At 45.5% G+C, this 21,119-nt stretch overlaps 1 protein-coding gene across 1 annotated transcript in view; it reads left to right on the top strand.

Moving 5' to 3' along the window:
- LOC116359717 (dedicator of cytokinesis protein 1-like) overlaps positions 1-21,119 on the top strand; it is a gene marked incomplete at its 5' end in the record, with an annotated part of 464,327 nt that overhangs the window by 109,487 nt on the left and 333,721 nt on the right. The window contains 1 exon segment of the mRNA XM_031813059.1: positions 3,276-3,382. Coding sequence (XP_031668919.1) covers positions 3,276-3,382 — 107 coding nt within the window.

Here is a 21,119-nt window from a genome sequence, read left to right as displayed (position 1 = left end):
CTCTCTCCTTTTCTACCCTCCCTCTCTCCTTTTCTACACTCCCTCCCTCCATCCCTGCCTCCCTCCCTCCCTCCATTCTCTTCTATCCTCCTCTCCTACCTCTCTCCATCCTCTTCTATCCTCCTCTCCTCCCCTCCCTCCCTCCCTCCCTCCCTCCCTCCCTCCCTCCCTCCCTCCCTCCCTCCCTCCCTCCCTCCTCCCTCCCTCCCTCCCTCCCTCCCTCCCTCCCTCCCTCCCTTCTCTTCTATCCTCCTCTCCTCCCTCCCTCCCTCCTCTCCATCCTCTTCTATCCTCCTCCCTCCCTCCCTCCCTCCTCCCTCCCTCCCTCCCTCCCTCCCTCCCTCCCTCCCTCCCTCCCTCCCTCCCTCCCTCCCTCCCTCCCTCCCTCCATTCTCTTCTATCCTCCTCTCCTCCCTCCCTCCCTCCTCTCCATCCTCTTCTATCCTCCCTCCCTCCCTCCCTCCCTCCCTCCCTCCCTCCCTCCCTCCCTCCCTCCCTCCCTCCCTCCCTCCCTCCCTCCCTCCCTCCTCTCCATAGTCTTCTCCCTCCCTCTCTCCTCCCTCCCTCCTCCCTCCTCTCCATCCTCTTCTCCACCCTCCCTCCCTTCCTTCCTTCCTTCCTTCCTTCCTTCCTTCCTTCCTTCCTTCCTTCCTTCCTTCCTTCCTTCCTTCCTTCCTTCCTTCCTTCCTTCCTTCCTTCCTTCCTTCCTTCCTTCCTTCCTTCCCTCCCTCTCTCCATCCTCTTCTCCATCCTCCTCTCCATCCTCTTCTCCCTCCCTCTCTCCCTCCCTCCCTCCCTCCCTCTCTCCTCCCTCCCTCCTCCCTCCTCTCCATCCTCTTCTCCCTCCCTCCTCCATCCTCTTCTCCCCTGGTCCCCTCCCTCCCTCCCCTCCCCTCCTCTCCTCTCCATCCTCTTCTCCCCTGGTCTCCTGTTCCCCACGGTGTCCAGTGTTAAAGCCAGAAAACACCTGAATACAAAGTTCAAACAGTGTCATTTTCCCCACCTGCTGTGTCCCTGGCTTCTTTTCTAATCACAGATTACAGTGTTCAGCTGGCCTTTCTGTGTAGCTGTGCTCTCTACTTTCCACCCAGCTCCCGTTTCCTGTTTCCTGACAGCGCCGGCAGGGCAACGCTGTTCTATCAGAACCGAAGGAAGGTGGAGGGCCAAGCTTTCTGCTTTTCTTCCGCACCGACAGAAGAGCAGGGGATTAGTTGCTCCAGTTGTCAACACAAACCTGGCTGAGGAGAAGAGAGGGATGAATTGAGGCCACGCTGAGAATGTTTCATCCCTTGCCAAACACTTGCCTCCAACGGGGCAGCAAGCAGAACTTCAGTACTCGTCCTCTAGCGAAGGAGACAACCCCTCATCCCTCATCCCATGAATGTATTTTCCTCTAGAACATTTTCCTCAAGGGATATATTGCATGCAAAATATGGTCAATTCAATGTCCATGTTGTTAACAGGATGTAGTTCTATGTAATACCAATGTTGTTAAAAGGATGTAGTTGTGTTCTATGTAATACCCATGTTAACAGGATGTAGTTCTATGTAATACCCATGTTAACAGGATGTAGTTCTATGTAATACCCATGTTGTTAACAGGATGTAGTTCTATGTAATACCCATGTTGTTAACAGGATGTAGTTCTATGTAATACCCATGTTGTTAACATGATGTAGATGTGTTCTATGTAATACCCATGTTGTTAACAGGATGTAGTTGTGTTCTATGTAATACCCATGTTGTTAACAGGATGTAGTTCTATGTAATACCCATGTTGTTAACATGATGTAGTTGTGTTCTATGTAATACCCATGTTAACAGGATGTAGTTCTATGTAATACCCATGTTGTTAACAGGATGTAGTTGTGTTCTATGTAATACCCATGTTGTTAACAGGATGTAGTTGTGTTCTATGTAATACCCATGTTGTTAACAGGATGTAGTTCTATGTAATACCCATGTTGTTAACATGATGTAGTTGTGTTCTATGTAATACCCATGTTAACAGGATGTAGTTCTATGTAATACCCATGTTAACAGGATGTAGTTCTATGTAATACCCATGTTGTTAACAGGATGTAGTTGTGTTCTATGTAATACCCATGTTGTTAACAGGATGTAGTTCTATGTAATACCCATGTTGTTAACATGATCTAGTTGTGTTCTATGTAATACCCATGTTGTTAACATGATGTAGTTCTATGTAATACCCATGTTGTTAACATGATGTAGTTCTATGTAATACCCATGTTAACAGGATGTAGTTCTACGTAATACCCATGTTAACAGGATGTAGTTGTGTTCTATGTAATACCCATGTTGTTAACAGGATGTAGTTATGTTCTATGTAATACCCATGTTGTTAACAGGATGTAGTTCTATGTAATACCCATGTTAACAGGATGTAGTTGTGTTCTATGTAATACCCATATTGTAGTCTGTATACAGGGAACTGTTGGTAGTCTGTATACAGGGAACTGTTGGTAGTCTGTATACAGGGAACTGTTGGTAGTCTGTATACAGGGAACTGTTGGTAGTCTGTATACAGGGAACTGTTGGTAGTCTGTATACAGGGAACTGTTGGTAGCCTGTAACAGTCTCTGTCATGTTCAACAACTATGTTGCTCACTCACTATGACACAGCAGCTAAATAGTTTACATTCCACCTCACTGAACCAACTACCTGGAACTAAGGCTGACGCCAACTACCTGGAACTAAGGCTGACGCCAACTACCTGGAACTAAGGCTGACGCCAACTACCTGGAACTAAGGCTGACGCCAACTACCTGGAACTTAGGCTGACGCCAACTACCTGGATCTAAGGCTGACGCCAACTACCTGGATCTAAGGCTGACGCCAACTACCTGGAACTAAGGCTGACACCAACTCAGTAGAGACATCACCATCTGACATGGACATTGGATTCAATGGATGACTACAGCCTCTGAGCTAATAAAACTCTGCTCCTATCGGACGTTTCTGTTGTTTTGTTTGTTTTTGCAGTAAACTGTTCAGAGTTAATTCTGTTGTTTGTCTTTACAGTAAACTATTCAGCGTTCATTCTGTTTGTCTTTACAGTAAACTGTTCAGCGTTCATTCTGTTGTTTGTCTTTACAGTAAACTGTTCAGCGTTCATTCTGTTGTTTGTCTTTACAGTAAACTGTTCAGCGTTCATTCTGTTGTTTGTCTTTACAGTAAACTGTTCACAAAGTTCATTCTGTTTGTCTTTACAGTAAACTGTTCACAGAGTTCATTCTGTTTGTCTTTACAGTAAACTGTTCACAGAGTTCATTCTGAAGGTTCCTCTGGGTCGTCTGGTCAAACAGAAGCTAAACTGCCTCATCGACATCGTCCACAGTGATCTCTTCACACAGCATGGTAAGAACTACACTACTCAGCACCATCTCTGCCAGCCCTACACACAGAGCGCCAAACAGCCCCACGCACAGCGAGCCAAACAGCCCCACGCACAGAGCTCCAAACAGCCAAGCTCTGCACGCTGAAACCTCGACCTTGAAGCTCTGCACAGCCAAGCCCCGCACACGATGAAACCCCAACACGCCCGTCTCCAGTGTGCCGTGTTAAGGTGTAACAGGGTTATGTCAGGGTGGTGCTACAGTCAGTCCTGTTGCCTCTGTGTCAGAGAAGACCCCACCACACTAATCCATCTTATCTATTCTAGATCATTCTGTCAGCTTGATAGTCTCTCTCCTTATCTTTCTTTCTCCCCCCCTCCTCCTCTCTCCGTATCTCTTCCCCCCCCTCCTTCTCTCTCTGTATATCTCTCCCCCCTCCTTCTCTCTCTCCGTATCTCTCTTCCCCCCTCTCCTTCTCTCTTTGTCTCTTTCCCCCCCTCTCCTTCTCTCTCTCTGTCTCTTCCCCCCTCTCCTTCTCTCTCTCTGTCTCTTCCCCCCTCTCCTTCTCTCTCTCCGTCTCTTCCCCCCTCTCCTTCTCTCTCTCCGTCTCTCCCCCCTCTCCTTCTCTCTCTCCGTCTCTCCCCCCTCTCCTTCTCTCTCTCCGTCTCTTCCCCCCTCTCCTTCTCTCTCTCCGTCTCTTCCCCCCCTCTCCTTCTCTCTCTCCGTCTCTTCCCCCCCTCTCCTTCTCTCTCTGTCTCTTCCCCCCTCTCCTTCTCTCTCTCTGTCTCTTCCCCCTCTCCTTCTCTCTCTCTGTCTCTTCCCCCCTCTCCTTCTCTCTCTCCGTCTCTTCCCCCCTCTCCTTCTGTCTCTCCGTCTCTTCCCCCCTCTCCTTCTGTCTCTTCCCCCCTCTCCTTCTGTCTCTTCCCCCCTCTCCTTCTCTCTCTGTCTCTTCCCCCCTCTCCTTCTCTCTCTCTGTCTCTTCCCCCCTCTCCTTCTCTCTCTCTGTCTCTTCCCCCCTCTCCTCCTCTCTCTCTGTCTCTTCCCCCCTCTCCGTCTCTTCCCCCCCTCTCCTTCTCTCTCTCTGTCTCTTCCCCCCTCTCCTTCTCTCTCTCTGTCTCTTCCCCCCCTCTCCTTCTCTCTCTCTGTCTCTTCCCCCCCTCTCCTTCTCTCTCTGTCTCTTCCCCCTCTCTCTCTCTGTCTCTTCCCCCCTCTCCTTCTCTCTCTCCGTCTCTTCCCCCCCTCTCCTTCTCTCTCTCCGTCTCTTCCCCCCTCTCCTTCTCTCTCTCCGTCTCTTCCCCCCCTCTCCTTCTCTCTCTCCGTCTCTTCCCCCCCTCTCCTTCTCTCTCTCCGTCTCTTCCCCCCTCTCCTTCTCTCTCTCCGTCTCTTCCCCCCTCTCCTTCTCTCTCTCCGTCTCTTCCCCCCTCTCCTTCTCTCTCTCCGTCTCTTCCCCCCTCTCCTTTTCTCTCTCTGTCTCTTCCCCCCCTCTCCTTCTCTGTCTCTTCCCCCCTCTCCTTCTCTCTGTCTCTTCCCCCTCTCCTTCTCTCTCTGTCTCTTCCCCCCCCTCTCCTTCTCTCTCTCCGTCTCTTCCCCCCCCTCTCCTTCTCTCTCTCCGTCTCTTCCCCCTCTCCTTCTCTCTCTCCGTCTCTTCCCCCCCTCTCCTTCTCTCTCTCTCTTCCCCCCTCTCTCTCTCTGTCTCTTCCCCCCTCTCTCTCTCTGTCTCTTCCCCCCTCTCTCTCTCCGTCTCTTCCCCCCTCTCTCCTTCTCTCTCTCTCTTCCCCCCTCTCTCTCTCCGTCTCTTCCCCCCCTCTCTCTCTCCGTCTCTTCCCCCCCCTCTCTCTCCGTCTCTTCCCCCCCTCTCCTTCTCTCTATCCGTCTCTTCCCCCCTCTCCTTCTCTCTCTGTCTCTTCCCCCTCTCCTTCTCTCTCTCCGTCTCTTCCCCCCCTCTCCTTCTCTCTCTCCGTCTCTTCCCCCCCTCTCCTTCTCTCTCTGTCTCTTCCCTCCTCTCTCTCTCCGTCTCTTCCCCCCTCTCTCTCTCCGTCTCTTCCTCCCCTCTCCTTCTCTCTCTGTCTCTTCCTCCCCTCTCCTTCTCTCTTTCCGTCTCTTCCCCCCCTCTCCGTATCTCTCTTCCCCCCTCTCTCCCTATGTCTCCATCTCTCCCCCTCTCTCCGTATGTCTCCATCTCACCCCCTCTGTCAGCCACCATGTGTCAGTTGAACATGGCAGGTAGTTGAGGAAGGTGTCTGCGTAGTTCTGTAATGTACCATGTCAGGCTGCTCTGTGTTAGAGGGGAGGATATAAACCTTCCTGCCAAGCAGCCCTGAAGGGTAATGGATGTTGACCAGAGAGGCTGGTCCTCCATACAGCCTACTGTGGCACACGCTAGCCCTGCGTTAGTGTCCGTGTGGTGTTAGTATCTGTGTGGTTAGTGTCTGTGTGTGGGGTTAGTGTCTGTGTGGTTAGTGTCTGTGTGGTTAGTGTCTGTGTGGTCAGTGTCTGTGTGTGGGGTTAGTGTCTGTGTGGTTAGTGTCTGTGTGGTCAGTGTCTGTGTGTGGGGTTAGTGTCTGTGTGTGTGGTCAGTGTCTGTGTGTGGGGTTAGTGTCTGTGTGTGGGGTTAGTGTCTGTGTGGGGTTAGTGTCTGTGTGGGGTTAGTGTCTGTGTGGGGTTAGTGTCTGTGTGGGGTTAGTGTCTGTGTGGGGTTAGTGTCTGTGTGGGGTTAGTGTCTGTGTGGTGTTAGTGTCTGTGTGTGGGGTTAGTGTCTGTGTGGTGTTAGTGTCTGTGTGTGGGGTTAGTGTCTGTGTGTGGGGTTAGTGTCTGTGTGGGGTTAGTGTCTGTGTGGGGTTAGTGTCTGTGTGGTGTTAGTGTCTGTGTGTGGGGTTAGTATCTGTGTGGTGTTAGTGTCTGTGTGTGTGGTTAGTGTCTGTGTGTGGGGTTAGCCCAATACACACACAGCCCAATACACACACAGCCCAATACACACACAGCCCAATACACACACAGCCCAATACACACACAGCCCAATACACGCACACAGCCCAATACATGCACACAGCCCAATACATGCTAGATGGATGAGGACAGACACACTGACTGGTGTAATGTAGATGGATGAGGACAGACACACTGACTGGTGTAATGTAGATGGATGAGGACAGACACACTGACTGGTCTAATGTAGATGGATGAGGACAGACACACTGACTGGTCTAATGTAGATGGATGAGGACAGACACACTGACTGGTCTAATGTAGATGGATGAGGACAGACACACTGACTGGTCTAATGTAGATGGATGAGGACAGACACACTGACTGGTCTAATGGAGATGGATGAGGACAGACACAGTGACTGGTCTAATGGAGATGGATGAGGACAGACACAATGACTGGTCTAATGCAGATGGATGAGGACAGACCCACTGTCTGCCCAAAGCACTGGTCTAATGTAGATGGATGAGGGAAACAACAGCCAGTTCTTTCTATGGGAACTCTCTCTTTGTGCTTTCTACTGACCTCTAAACCAATTAGAAATGACAGGAAATGACACCATGAAACAGGCCTCCAGCTTCGACTCAAAGGGAGAGCCGACTTGGTTTCCAATGGATACACAACAACACATCTAGGAGTATCAGGTTTATTCCCCCATTATAACCCTGTTCCCCCATTTGAACCCTGTTCCCCCATTATAAACCTATTCCCCCATTATAACCCTTCATCTAGGAGTATCAGGATTTATTCCCCAATTATAACCTGATTCCCCCATTTGAACCCTGTTCCCCCATTTGAACCCTGTTCCCCCATTTGAACCCTGTTCCCCCATTTTATAAACCTACATCTAGGAGTATCAGGTTTATTCCCCCATTATAACCCTTCATCTAGGAGAATCAGGATTATTTTAGTACCAGATAAAACCCTGTTCCCCCATTATAACCTTATTCCCCCATTATAACTCTGTTATAACCCTATACACTTTTCCACATTTGAACCCTGTTCCCCCATTATAAACCTATTATAAACCCATGTCCCCATTCTTAACCCATGTCCCTATTATAAACCCATGTCCCTATTATAAACCCATGTCCCTATTATAAACCCATTATAAACCCATGTCCCTATTATAAACCCATTCTAAACCCATGTCCCTATTATAAACCCATGTCCCTATTATAAACCCATGTCCCTATCATAAACCCATTCTAAACCCATGTCCCTATTATAAACCCATTATAAACCCATGTCCCTATTATAAACCCATTCTAAACACATGTCCCTATTATAAACCCATGTCCCTATTATAAACCCATTATAAACCCATGTCCCTATTATAAACCCTATTATAAACCCATGTCCCTATTATAAACCCATTATAAACCCATGTCCCTATTTTAAACCCATTATAAACCCATGTCCCTATTTTAAACCCATTATAAACCCATGTCCCTATTATAAACCCATGTCCGTATTATAAACCCATTATAAACCCATGTCCCTATTATAAACCCATGTCCCTATTATAAACCCATGTCCCTATTATAAACCCATGTCCCCGTTATAAACCCATGTCCCGAGTTCCCAAGATGGCGTAGCAGTAGGTCGTCCTGTCCTGTCGTGTCCCTGTATATATCGTTTATTTTTCATTTTTTACATATTTTCTCCACATATCTCTTTGAAAACATTTAGCTAAACCCTAAGCTTCCAAATACTCTCCTGCAACCCGACTCACCCAATGTAGCTATTTTTCCTAAAGTATTTATATTTACTTCGGGACCCCTCAACTGAAGCTAGCCAGCTAACCAGCGGGTATGCTAGCGGTCTCCAGCTAACCGCTCATCAGCTAACCTGTAGTTCGGAAAGCTCTCGCCTGTTCGTACAACGCGACTTTAACCAGAGCACAACGGACCTATTTATTTTTCATCCCTGGATTCCCACCGCAAACGGAACATCTTTCAGCTGGATTTTTCAGCAACTAGCTATCTAGCTAAACCGCAACCTCGGATTACTCCTGGCTAGCGTTTCCACCCACTTAGCTTGAAGCTAGCCCGGCCGTAGCACCTGTGCTACCACCGTAGCATACTCCTGAGCTACAATACCCGGGCCCACGACCGGTCTACCGATGTCATCGCATGAAGAGGAATAAACAGACTCACCCCATCGCGACGTCCCCCAAAGGCTAACTCTCTAGCCCTCGCTATCTCCCTGCTTGCTAATTCGGCCTGCTAACTGCTAGCTTGTCCAGCTCCGGCCCGCTAACTGCTACCTTGTCTAGCCCGGGCCTACAAACTGTTAGCTTGTTAGCACAGGCCTGCTAACCGCCTGAATCGCCGCGTCTCAAACGCTCACCGGACCCATATTTACTTTCTATCTCTTTTGACTTTTAATTTGTTTATACCTTCCGGAAACCTGCCTCACCCAATGTGATACGGAATCGCTATTATTTTTTATTTATTTTTAGAACACACTCAAGAACCTCCAGAAGCTAACCAGCTAACTAGCTACAAGCTATTTAGTCATTGTTAGTTTTTTTTTTAACCTGGATAACACTCGCCAGGCCAGCTTCCCTGCCCCATCCACCGCTGCCCCCTGGACACTGATCTCTTGGCTACATAGCTGATGCACGCTGGACTGTCCATTAATCACGGTACTCCATTCTGCTTGTTTGTTCTATCTGTTGGCCCCGTTGCCTAGTCTACGCCATTTTACCTGCTGTTGTTGTGCTAGCTGATTAGCTGTTGTCTCACCTACTGTTTTAGCTAGCTTTCCCAATTCAACACCTGTGATTACTGTATGCCTCGCTGTATGTCTCTCTCAAATGTCAATATGCCTTGTATACTGTTGTTCAGGTTAGTTATCATTGTTTTAGTTCACAATGGAGCCCCTAGTTCCACTCTTCACGCCCCTGATAACTCCTTTGTCCCACCTCCCACACATGTGGTGACCTCACTCATTACTACCAGCATGTCCAGAGATACAACCTCCCTCATCATCACCCAGTGCCTGGGCTTACCTCCGCTGTACCCGCACCCCACCATACCCCTGTCTGCGCATTATGCCCTGAATATATTCTACCATGCCCAGAAACCTGCTCCTCTTATTCCCTGTCCCCAACGCTCTAGGCGACCAGTTTTGATAGCCTTTAGCCGCACCCTCATACTACTCCTTCTCTGTTCCGCGGGTGATGTGGAGGTAAACCCAGGCCCTGCATGTCCCCAGGCACCCTCATTTGTTGACTTCTGTGATCGAAAAAGCCTTGGTTTCATGCATGTCAACATCAGAAGCCTCCTCCCTAAGTTTGTTTTACTCACTGCTTTAGCACACTCTGCTAACCCTGATGTCCTTGCTGTGTCTGAATCCTGGCTCAGGAAGGCCACCAAAAATTCTGAGATTTCCATACCCAACTATAACATCTTCCGTCAAGATAGAACTGCCAAAGGGGGCGGAGTTACTGCAGAGATAGCCTGCAAAGTAATGTCATACTTTCCAGGTCCATACCCAAACAGTTCGAACTACTAATTTTGAAAATTACTCTCTCCAGAAATAAGTCTCTCACGGTTGCCGCCTGCTACCGACCCCCTCAGCTCCCAGCTGTGCCCTGGACACCATTTGTGAATTGATCGCCCCCCATCTAGCTTCAGAGTTTGTTCTGTTAGGTGACCTAAACTGGGATATGCTTAACACCTCGCCAGTCCTACAATCTAAGCTAGATGCCCTCAATCTCACACAAATCATCAAGGAACCCACCAGGTACAACCTTAACTCTGTAAACAAGGGCACCCTCATAGACGTCATCCTGACCAACTGGCCCTCCAAATACACCTCCGCTGTCTTCAACCAGGATCTCAGCGATCACTGCCTCATTGCCTGTATCCGCTACGGAGCCGCAGTCAAACGACCACCCCTCATCACTGTCAAACGCTCCCTAAAACACTTCTGTGAGCAGGCCTTTCTAATCGACCTGGCCCGGGTATCCTGGAAGGACATTGACCTCATCCCGTCAGTTGAGGATGCCTGGTCATTCTTTAAAAGTAACTTCCTCACCATTTTAGATAAGCATGCTCCGTTCAAAAAATGCAGAACTAAGAACAGATACAGCCCTTGGTTCACCCCAGACCTGACTGCCCTCGACCAGCACAAAAACATCCTGTGGCGGACTGCAATAGCATCGAATAGTCCCCGTGATATGCAACTGTTCAGGGAAGTCCGGAACCAATACACGCAGTCAGTCAGGAAAGCTAAGGCCAGCTTCTTCAGGCAGAAGTTTGCATCCTGTAGCTCCAACTCCAAAAAGTTCTGGGACACTGTGAAGTCCATGGAGAACAAGAGCACCTCCTCCCAGCTGCCCACTGCACTGAGGCTAGGTAACACGGTCACCACTGATAAATCCATGATTATCGAAAACTTCAATAAGCATTTCTCAACGGCTGGCCATGCCTTCCGCCTGGCTACTTCAACCTCGGCCAACAGCTCCGCCCCCCCCGCAGCTCCTCGCCCAAGCCTCTCCAGGTTCTCCTTTAACCAAATCCAGATAGCAGATGTTCTGAAAGAGCTGCAAAACCTGGACCCGTACAAATCAGCTGGGCTTGACAATCTGGACCCTCTATTTCTGAAACTATCTGCCACCATTGTCGCAACCCCTATTACCAGCCTGTTCAACCTCTCTTTCATATCGTCTGAGATCCCCAAGGATTGGAAAGCTGCCGCAGTCATCCCCCTCTTCAAAGGGGGAGACACCCTGGACCCAAACTGTTACAGACCTATATCCATCCTGCCCTGCCTATCTAAGGTCTTCGAAAGCCAAGTCAACAAACAGGTCACTGACCATCTCGAATCCCACCGCACCTTCTCCGCTGTGCAATCTGGTTTCCGAGCCGGTCATGGGTGCACCTCAGCCACACTCAAGGTACTCAACGATATCATAACCGCCATCGATAAAAGACAGTACTGTGCAGCCGTCTTCATCGACCTTGCCAAGGCTTTCGACTCTGTCAATCACCATATTCTTATCGGCAGACTCAGGAGCCTCGGTTTTTCGGATGACTGCCTTGCCTGGTTCACCAATTACTTTGCAGACAGAGTTCAGTGCGTCAAATCGGAGGGCATGCTGTCTGGTCCTCTGGCAGTCTCTAGGGGGGACCACAGGGTTCAATTCTCGGGCCGACTCTTTTCTCTGTGTATATCAATGATGTTGCTCTTGCTGCGGGCGATTCCCTGATCCACCTCTACGCAGACGACACCATTCTATATACCTTCGGCCCGTCTTTGGACACTGTGCTATCTAACCTCCAAACAAGCTTCAATGCCATACAACACTCCTTCCGTGGCCTCCAACTGCTCTTAAACGCTAGTAAATCCAAATGCATGCTTTTCAACCGGTCGCTGCCTGCACCCGCATGCCCGACTAGCATCACCACCCTGGATGGTTCCGACCTAGAATATGTGGACGTCTATAAGTACCTAGGTGTCTGGCTAGACTGCAAACTCTCCTTCCAGACTCATATCAAACATCTCCAATCGAAAATCAAATCAAGAGTCGGCTTTCTATTCCGCAACAAAGCCTCCTTCACTCACGCCGCCAAGCTTACCCTAGTAAAACTGACTATCCTACCGATCCTCGACTTCGGCGATGTCATCTACAAAATGGCTTCCAACACTCTACTCAGCAAACTGGATGCAGTCTATCACAGTGCCATCCGTTTCGTCACTAAAGCACCTTATACCACCCACCACTGCGACTTGTATGCTCTAGTCGGCTGGCCCTCGCTACATATTCGTCGCCAGACCCACTGGCTCCAGGTCATCTACAAGTCCATGCTAGGTAAAGCTCCGCCTTATCTCAGCTCACTGGTCACGATGGCAACACCCATCCGTAGCACGCGCTCCAGCAGGTGTATCTCACTGATCATCCCTAAAGCCAACACCTCATTTGGCCGCCTTTCGTTCCAGTACTCTGCTGCCTGTGACTGGAACGAATTGCAAAAATCGCTGAAGTTGGAGACTTTTATCTCCCTCACCAACTTCAAACATCAGCTATCTGAGCAGCTAACCGATCGCTGCAGCTGTACATAGTCTATTGGTATATAGCCCACCCTTTCTCACCTACCTCATCCCCATACTGTTTTTATTTATTTACTTTTCTGCTCTTTTGCACACCAATATCTCTACCTGTACATGACCATCTGATCATTCATCACTCCAGTGTTAATCTGCAAAATTGTAATTATTTGCCTACCTCCTCATGCCTTTTGCACACATTGTATATAGACTCCCCCTTTGGTTTCTACTGTGTTATTGACTTGTTAATTGTTTACTCCATGTGTAACTCTTTGTTGTCTGCTCACACTGCTATGCTTTATCTTGGCCAGGTCGCAGTTGCAAATGAGAACTTGTTCTCAACTAGCCTACCTGGTTAAATAAAGGTGTTCTCAACTAGCCTACCTGGTTAAATAAAGGTGAAATAAATAAAAAAAATAAACCCCATGTCCCTATTATAAACCCTATTATAAACCCTATTATAAACCCATGTCCCTATTATAAACCCATGTCCCTATTATAAACCCTATTATAAACCCATGTCCCTATTATAAACCCGTGTCCCTATTATATACCCTATTATAAACCCATGTCCCTATTATAAACCCTATTATAAACCCATGTCCCCGTTATAACCCCTATTATAAACCCATGTCCCTGTTATAAACCCATGTCCCTTTTATAAACCCATGTCCCTGTTATAAACCCATGTCCCCATTATAAACCCATGTCCCCATTATAAACCCATTTCCCCATTATAAACCCATGTCCCCGTTATAAACCCCATGTCCCTATTATAAACCCATGTCCCTATTATAAACCCTATTATAAACCCATGTCCCTACTATAACCCCATGTCCCTATTATAAACCCTATTATAAACCCATGTCCCTATTATAGTCCCTATTATAAACCCATGTCCCTATTATAATCCCATGTCCCTATTATAAACCCATGTCCCTATTATAAACCCATGTCCCTATTATAACCCTTTATAACCCCATGTCCCCATTATAAACCCATTATAAACCCATTATAAACCCATGTCCCTATTATAAACCCATGTCCCTATTATAAACCCATTATAAACCCATGTCCCTATTATAACCCCATGTCCATATTATAAACCCATGTCCCTATTATAAACCCTATTATAAACCCTATTATAAACCCATGTCCCCATTATAAACCCATGCCCCTATTATGAACCCATTATAAACCCATGTCCCTATTATAACCCCATGTCCCTATTATAACCCCATGTCCCTATTATAACCCCATGTCCCTATTATAAACCCCATTATAACCCCATGTCCCTATTATAAACCCATGTCCCTATTATAACCCCTTTATAAACCCATGTCCCTATTATAAACCCATGTCCCTATTATAAACCCATGTCCCTATTATAAACCCATGCCCCTATTATAAACCCATTATAAACCCATGCCCCTATTATAAACCCATTATAAACCCATGTCCCTATTATAAACTCATTATAAACCCATGTCCCTATTATAAACCCATGTCCCTGTTATAAACCCATGTCCCTATTATAAACCCATGTCCCTATTATTACCCCATGTCCCTATTATAAACCCATTATAAACCCATGTCCCTATTATAAACCCATGTCCCTATTATTACCCCATGTCCCTATTATAAACCCATTATAAACCCATGTCCCTATTATAACCCCATGTCCCTATTATAAACCCATTATAAACCCATGTCCCTATTATAAACCCCATGTCCCTATTATAAACCCATGTCCCTATTATAACCCCTTTATAACCCCATGTCCCTTTTATAAACCCATTATAAACCCCATGTCCCCATTATAAACCCCATGTCCCCATTATAAACCCCATGTCCCCATTATAAACCCCATGTCCCTATTATAAACCCATTATAAACCCCATGTCCCTATTATAAACCCATGTCCCGATTATAAACCCATGTCCCTATTATAAACCCATTATAAACCCATTATAAATCCCATGTCCCTGTTATAAACCCATTATAAACCCCATGTCCCCATTATAAACCCCATGTCCCCATTATAAACCCATGTCCCTATTATAACGCCATATCACTATTATAAACCCATTATAAAGCCATGTCCCTATTATAACCCCATGTCCCTATTATAACCCCTTTATAACCCCATGTCCCCATTATTAACCCATTATAAACCCATGTCCCCATTATAAACCCATGTCCCCATTATAAACCCATGTCCCTATTATAAACCCATGTCCCTATTATAAACCCATTATAAAGCCATGTCCCTATTATAACCCCATGTCCCTATTATAACCTCTTTATAACCCCATGTCCCCATTATTAACCCATTATAAACCCATGTCCCCATTATAAACCCATGTCCCCATTATAAACCCATGTCCCTATTATAACCCCTTTATAACCCCATGTCCCCATTATTAACCCATTATAAACCCATGTCCCCATTATAAACCCATGTCCCTATTATAAACCCCATGTCCCCATTATAAACCCCATGTCCCCATTATAACCCCATGTCCCCATTATAACCCCATGTCCCCATTATAACCCCATGTCCCTATTATAAACCCATGTCCCTATTATAAACCCATGTCCCTATTATAAACCCTATTATAAACCCATGTCCCTATTATAAACCCTATTATAAACCCATGTCCCTATTATAAACCCATGTCCCTATTATAAACCCATTATAAACTCATTATAAACCCATGTCCCTATTATAAACCCATTATAAACCCATTATAACCCCATGCCCCTATTATAACCCCATTTCCCTATTTTAAACCCATGTCCCTATTATAAACCCCATTATAAACCCTATTATAAACCCATTATAACCCCCATGTCCCCATTATAACCCTATGTCCCTATTATAAACCCATGTCCCTATTATAAACCCATTATAACCCCTATTATAAACCCATTATAACCCCATGTCCCTATTATAACCCCATCTCCCTATTATAACCCCATGTCCCTATTATAACCCCATGTCCCTATTATAACCCCATGTCCCTGTTATAACCCCATGTCCCTGTTATAACCCCATGTCCCCGTTATAAACCCCGTGTCCCCGTTATAAACCCTGTGTCCCCGTTATAAACCCAGTGTCCCCGTTATAAACCCAGTGTCCCCGTTATAAACCCAGTGTCCCCGTTATAAACCCCGTGTCCCCGTTATAAACCCCGTGTCCCCGTTATAAACCCCGTGTCCCCGTTATAAACCCCGTGTCCCCGTTATAACCCCATGTCCCTATTATAAACGCATGTCCCTATTATAAACCCATGTCCCTATTATACCCAACCCTCTAGTCTAATATGGGCCGATCCTCTAGTCTAATATGGGCCGATCCTCTAGTCTAATATGGGCCAACCCTCTAGTCTAATATGGGCCAACCCTCTAGTCTAATATGGGCCAGCCCTCTAGTGAATATGGGCCAACCCTCTAGTAAATATGGGCCAACCCTCTAGTCTAATATTGGCCAACCCTCTAGTATACTTAACCATAGTGAATATGGGCCAACCCTCTAGTCTAGTATGGGCCAACCCTCTAGTCTAATATGGGCCAACCCTCTAGTCTAATATGGGCCAACCCTATAGTCTAATATATTAAACCCTAGTGAATATGGATCAACCCTCTGGTCTAATATGGGCCAACCCTCTAGTCTAATATGGGCCAACCCTCTAGTCTAATATGGGCCAACCCTCTAGTCTAATATGTGCCAACCCTCTAGTCTAATATGGGCCAACCCTCTAGTCTAATATGGGCCAACCCTCTAGTCTAATATGGGCCAACCCTCTAGTCTAATATGGTCCAACCCTCTAGTCTAATATGGGCCAACCCTCTAGTCTAATATGGGCCAACCCTCTAGTCTAATATGGGCCAACCCTCTAGTCTAATATGGGCCAACCCTCTAGTCTAATATATTAAACCCTAGTGAATATGGACCAACCCTCTGGTCTAGTCTATTGAACCTTAGCCAGCCACTCCAACAATGTGGATGGCCTGTCATTTCTGAAGTGCTTCTGTGTTTTTATCCCACGCAAACAGATTACTTAGTGCTGTTCATTTAGCTGTGTGGGAGGACAAGAAAGCTTGTCTCTTGTTTGTATGTGTGAGAGAGAGGGTGAGTGTTTGTGTGTGAGAGAGAGGGTTAGTGTTTGTGTGTGTGTAAGAGAGGGTGTGTGTGTGTGTGTGTGTGTGTGTGTGTGTGTGTGTAAGAGAGGGTGAGTGTGTGTGTGTAAGAGTGGGTGAGTGTGTGTGTGTGTGTGTGTGTGTGTAAGAGAGGGTGAGTGTGTGTGTGTATGTTTCCCATGGAGAGGGGGAGTGGAGGGAATTTCAGCCCTGGAAGACGAGGTATTAAACACTGTAGACAATGAGCCAGAGTCCCTCAGATGGGAGATTTGTTTTGGTGTTTCAGCATCAGGATGCTTGCTCAACGGTGTCCCCTAACAGCACACAGCTTAGCGTTCTGTACACCACAGATGGCACCACAATGTCAATCAACTGTATTTATAAATACGTTTTGTTTTTATATCAGCTGATGTCACAAAGTGCTGTACAGAAATATATATATATATAATGTACAGAAACTCAATCAAATTTATTTATATAGCCCTTCGTACATCAGCTGATATCTCAAAGTGCTGTACAGAAACCCAGCCTAAAACCCCAAACAGCAAGCAATGCAGGTGTAGAAGCACGGTGGCTAGGAAAAACTCCCTAGAAAGGCCAAAACCTAGGAAGAAACCTAGAGAGGAACCAGGCTCTGAGGGGTGGCCAGTCCTCTTCTGGCTATTTATAAAGCCCTTCGTACATCAGCTGATATCTCAAAGTGCTTGAACAGAAACCCATCCTAAAACCCCAAACATCAAGCAATGGAGAAGTAGAAGCACTAAATGGGCAATCGACATTTCAAACCATTTACAAAGTGTCACCCCACCAGCGTTGTGGGTGGTGGTGGTGCTGGAGAAATGTAACCTCTCTCCAAGTCATAGACAGAGCTGTGGGTACAAGGACTGACCGTCCATGATAACAATATTATAGTTTAACCATGTTTTGAGGCTGTACAGTGTTTGTTTACCACTATATTGTTTACAAACAAATGAGTGAAACAAGCGGTTGATCTTCAAGGTGTTGCTGGTGGATCACCAAGCATTTCTGGGGGAAAGACACAGAGACTTGTGATCCTAATATTTAATTCATTCAGAAGCCCTGTTTTGTTGGCGGTGGGTGCACTTGATTCAGAAGCCCTGTTGGTGGTGGGTGCACTTGATTCAGAAGACCTGTTGGTGGTGGGTGCACTTGGTTCAGAAGCCCTGTTGGTGGTGGGTGCACTTGATTCAGAAGCCCTGTTGGTGGTGGGTGCACTTGATTCAGAAGCTCTGTTGGTGGTGGGTGCACTTGATTCAGAAGCCCTGTTGGTGGTGGGTGCACTTGATTCAGGAGCCCCGTTGGTGGTGGGTGCACTTGATTCGGAAGCCCTGTTTGTGGTGGGTGCACTTGATTCAGAAGCCCCGTTGCTGGTGGGTACACTTGATTCAGAAGCCCCGTTGGTGGTGGGTGCACTTGGTTCAGAAGCCCTGTTGGTGGTGGGTGCACTTGGTTCAGGAGCCCTGTTGACGGTGGGTGCACTTGATTCAGAAGCCCTGTTGGTGGTGGGTGCACTTGATTCAGAAGCCCTGTGGACCAGGAGAGTTGTGGCTAATTGAAGTGCTCCTACTGCGCTGGCCAATCAGAGAGCTCAAATCACAGCGCCTACTGCTTCCACGACCCCACAGCAAAGTTTGATACTAAATTCCTTTTAAAACCGCGACCAGAGAGAGACTGTCAACGACCACAGCAAACATCTGCTTTTTAAAAATGTTTATGAGTGAGTTTATATTCGGTCAACACTGTTTTTATTCAACACTTTTACAAACATAAAACACACTTCTCCCTACTTCCTGTCGCGTTGCAGTGAAATGTTTTTATATCGAGGAATATTTCACTCTGCAAGTCGTACAATAACTGATAATGTATTAGACCAGACATATAGCCAATATACTGTGATAATGTATTAGACCAGACATATAGCCAATATACTGTGATAATGTATTAGACCAGACATATAGTCAATATACTGTGATAATGTATTAGACCAGACAGATAGTCACTATACTGTGATAATGTATTAGACCAGACATATAGTCAATATACTGTGATAATGTATTAGACCAGACATATATTCAATATACTGTGATAATGTATTAGACCAGACATATAGTCAATATACTGTGATAATGTATTAGACCAGACATATAGCCAATATACTGTGATAATGTATTAGACCAGACATATAGTCAATATACTGTGATAATGTATTAGACCAGACATATAGTCAATATACTGTGATAATGTATTAGACCAGACATATAGTCAATATACTGTGATAATGTATTAGACCAGACATATAGTCAATATTCTGTGATAATGTATTAGACCAGACATATATTCAATATACTGTGATAATGTATTAGACCAGACATATAGTCAATATACTGTGATAATGTATTAGACCAGACATATAGTCAATATACTGTGATAATGTATTAGACCAGACATATAGTCACTATACTGTGATAATGTATTAGACCAGACATATAGTCAATGTATTAGACCAGATATATAGTCAATATGCTGTGATAATGTATTAGACCAGACATATAGTCACTATACTGTGATAATGTATTAGACCAGACATATAGCCAATATACTGTGATAATGTATTAGACCAGACATATAGTCAATATGCTGTGATAATGTATTAGACCAGACATATAGTCAATATACTGTGATAATGTATTAGACCAGACATATAGTCAATATACTGTGATAATGTATTAGACCAGACATATAGTCACTATACTGTGATAATGTATTAGACCAGACATATAGTCAATATACTGTGATAATGTATTAGACCAGACATATAGTCAATATACTGTGATAATGTATTAGACCAGACATATAGTCAATATACTGTGATAATGTATTAGACCAGACATATAGTCACTATACTGTGATAATGTATTAGACCAGACATATAGTCAATATACTGTGATAATGTATTAGACCAGACATATAGTCAATATACTGTGATAATGTATTAGACCAGACATATAGTCAATATACTGTGATAATGTATTAGACCAGACATATAGTCAATATACTGTGATAATGTATTAGACCAGACATATAGTCACTATACTGTGATAATGTATTAGACCAGACATATAGTCACTATACTGTGATAATGTATTAGACCAGACATATAGTCAATATACTGTGATAATGTATTAGACCAGACATATAGTCAATATACTGTGATAATGTATTAGACCAGACATAGTCAATGTATTAGACCAGACATATAGTCAATATACTGTGATAATGTATTAGACCAGACATATAGTCAATATACTGTGATAATGTATTAGACCAGACATATAGTCAATATACTGTGATAATGTATTAGACCAGACATATAGTCAATATACTGTGATAATGTATTAGACCAGACATATAGCCAATATACTGTGATAATGTATTAGACCAGACATATAGTCAATATACTGTGATAATGTATTAGACCAGACATATAGTCAATATACTGTGATAATGTATTAGACCAGACATATAGTCAATATACTGTGATAATGTATTAGACCAGACATATAGTCAATATTCTGTGATAATGTATTAGACCAGACATATATTCAATATACTGTGATAATGTATTAGACCAGACATATAGTCAATATACTGTGATAATGTATTAGACCAGACATATAGTCAATATACTGTGATAATGTATTAGACCAGACATATAGTCACTATACTGTGATAATGTATTAGACCAGACATATAGTCACTATACTGTGATAATGTATTAGACCAGACATATAGTCAATATACTGTGATAATGTATTAGACCAGACATATAGTCAATATGCTGTGATAATGTATTAGACCAGACATATAGTCAATATACTGTGATAATGTATTAGACCAGACATATAGTCAATATACTGTGATAATGTATTAGACCAGACATATAGTCAATATACTGTGATAATGTATTAGACCAGACCCATGTCCCATCATCCTCCTCTTCTCCCTGACCCATGTCTCTCCATCCTCCTCTTCTCCCTGACCCATGTCCCATCATCCTCCTCTTCTCCCTGACCCATGTCCCATCATCCTCCTCTTCTCCCTGACCCATGTCCCTCTATCCTCCTCTTCTCCCTGACCCATGTCCCATCATCCTCCTCTTCTCCCTGCCCCATGCCCCTCCATCCTCCTCTTCTCCCTGCCCCATGCCCCTCCATCCTCCTCTTCTCCCTGACCCATGTCCCATCATCCTCCTCTTCTCCCTGACCCATGTCCCATCATCCTCCTCTTCTCCCTGACCCATGTCCCATCATCCTCCTCTTCTCCCTGACCCATGTCCCATCATCCTCCTCTTCTCCCTGACCCATGTCCCATCATCCTCCTCTTCTCCCTGACCCATGTCTCTCCATTCCTCCATCCTCCTCTTCTCCCTGACCCATGTCCCTCCATCCTCCTCTTCTCCCTGACCCATGTCTCTCCATTCATCCATCCTCCTCTTCTTCCTGACCCATGTCTCTCCATTCCTCGATCCTCCTCTTCTTCCTGACCCATGT

Source organism: Oncorhynchus kisutch, unplaced genomic scaffold (genome assembly GCF_002021735.2).
Source record: "Oncorhynchus kisutch isolate 150728-3 unplaced genomic scaffold, Okis_V2 Okis04b-Okis11a_hom, whole genome shotgun sequence".
Classification (NCBI taxonomy): domain Eukaryota; kingdom Metazoa; phylum Chordata; class Actinopteri; order Salmoniformes; family Salmonidae; genus Oncorhynchus; species Oncorhynchus kisutch.
The sequence above is the reverse complement of the archived record's forward strand: the minus strand, read 5'-3'. Positions and strand labels throughout refer to the sequence as shown.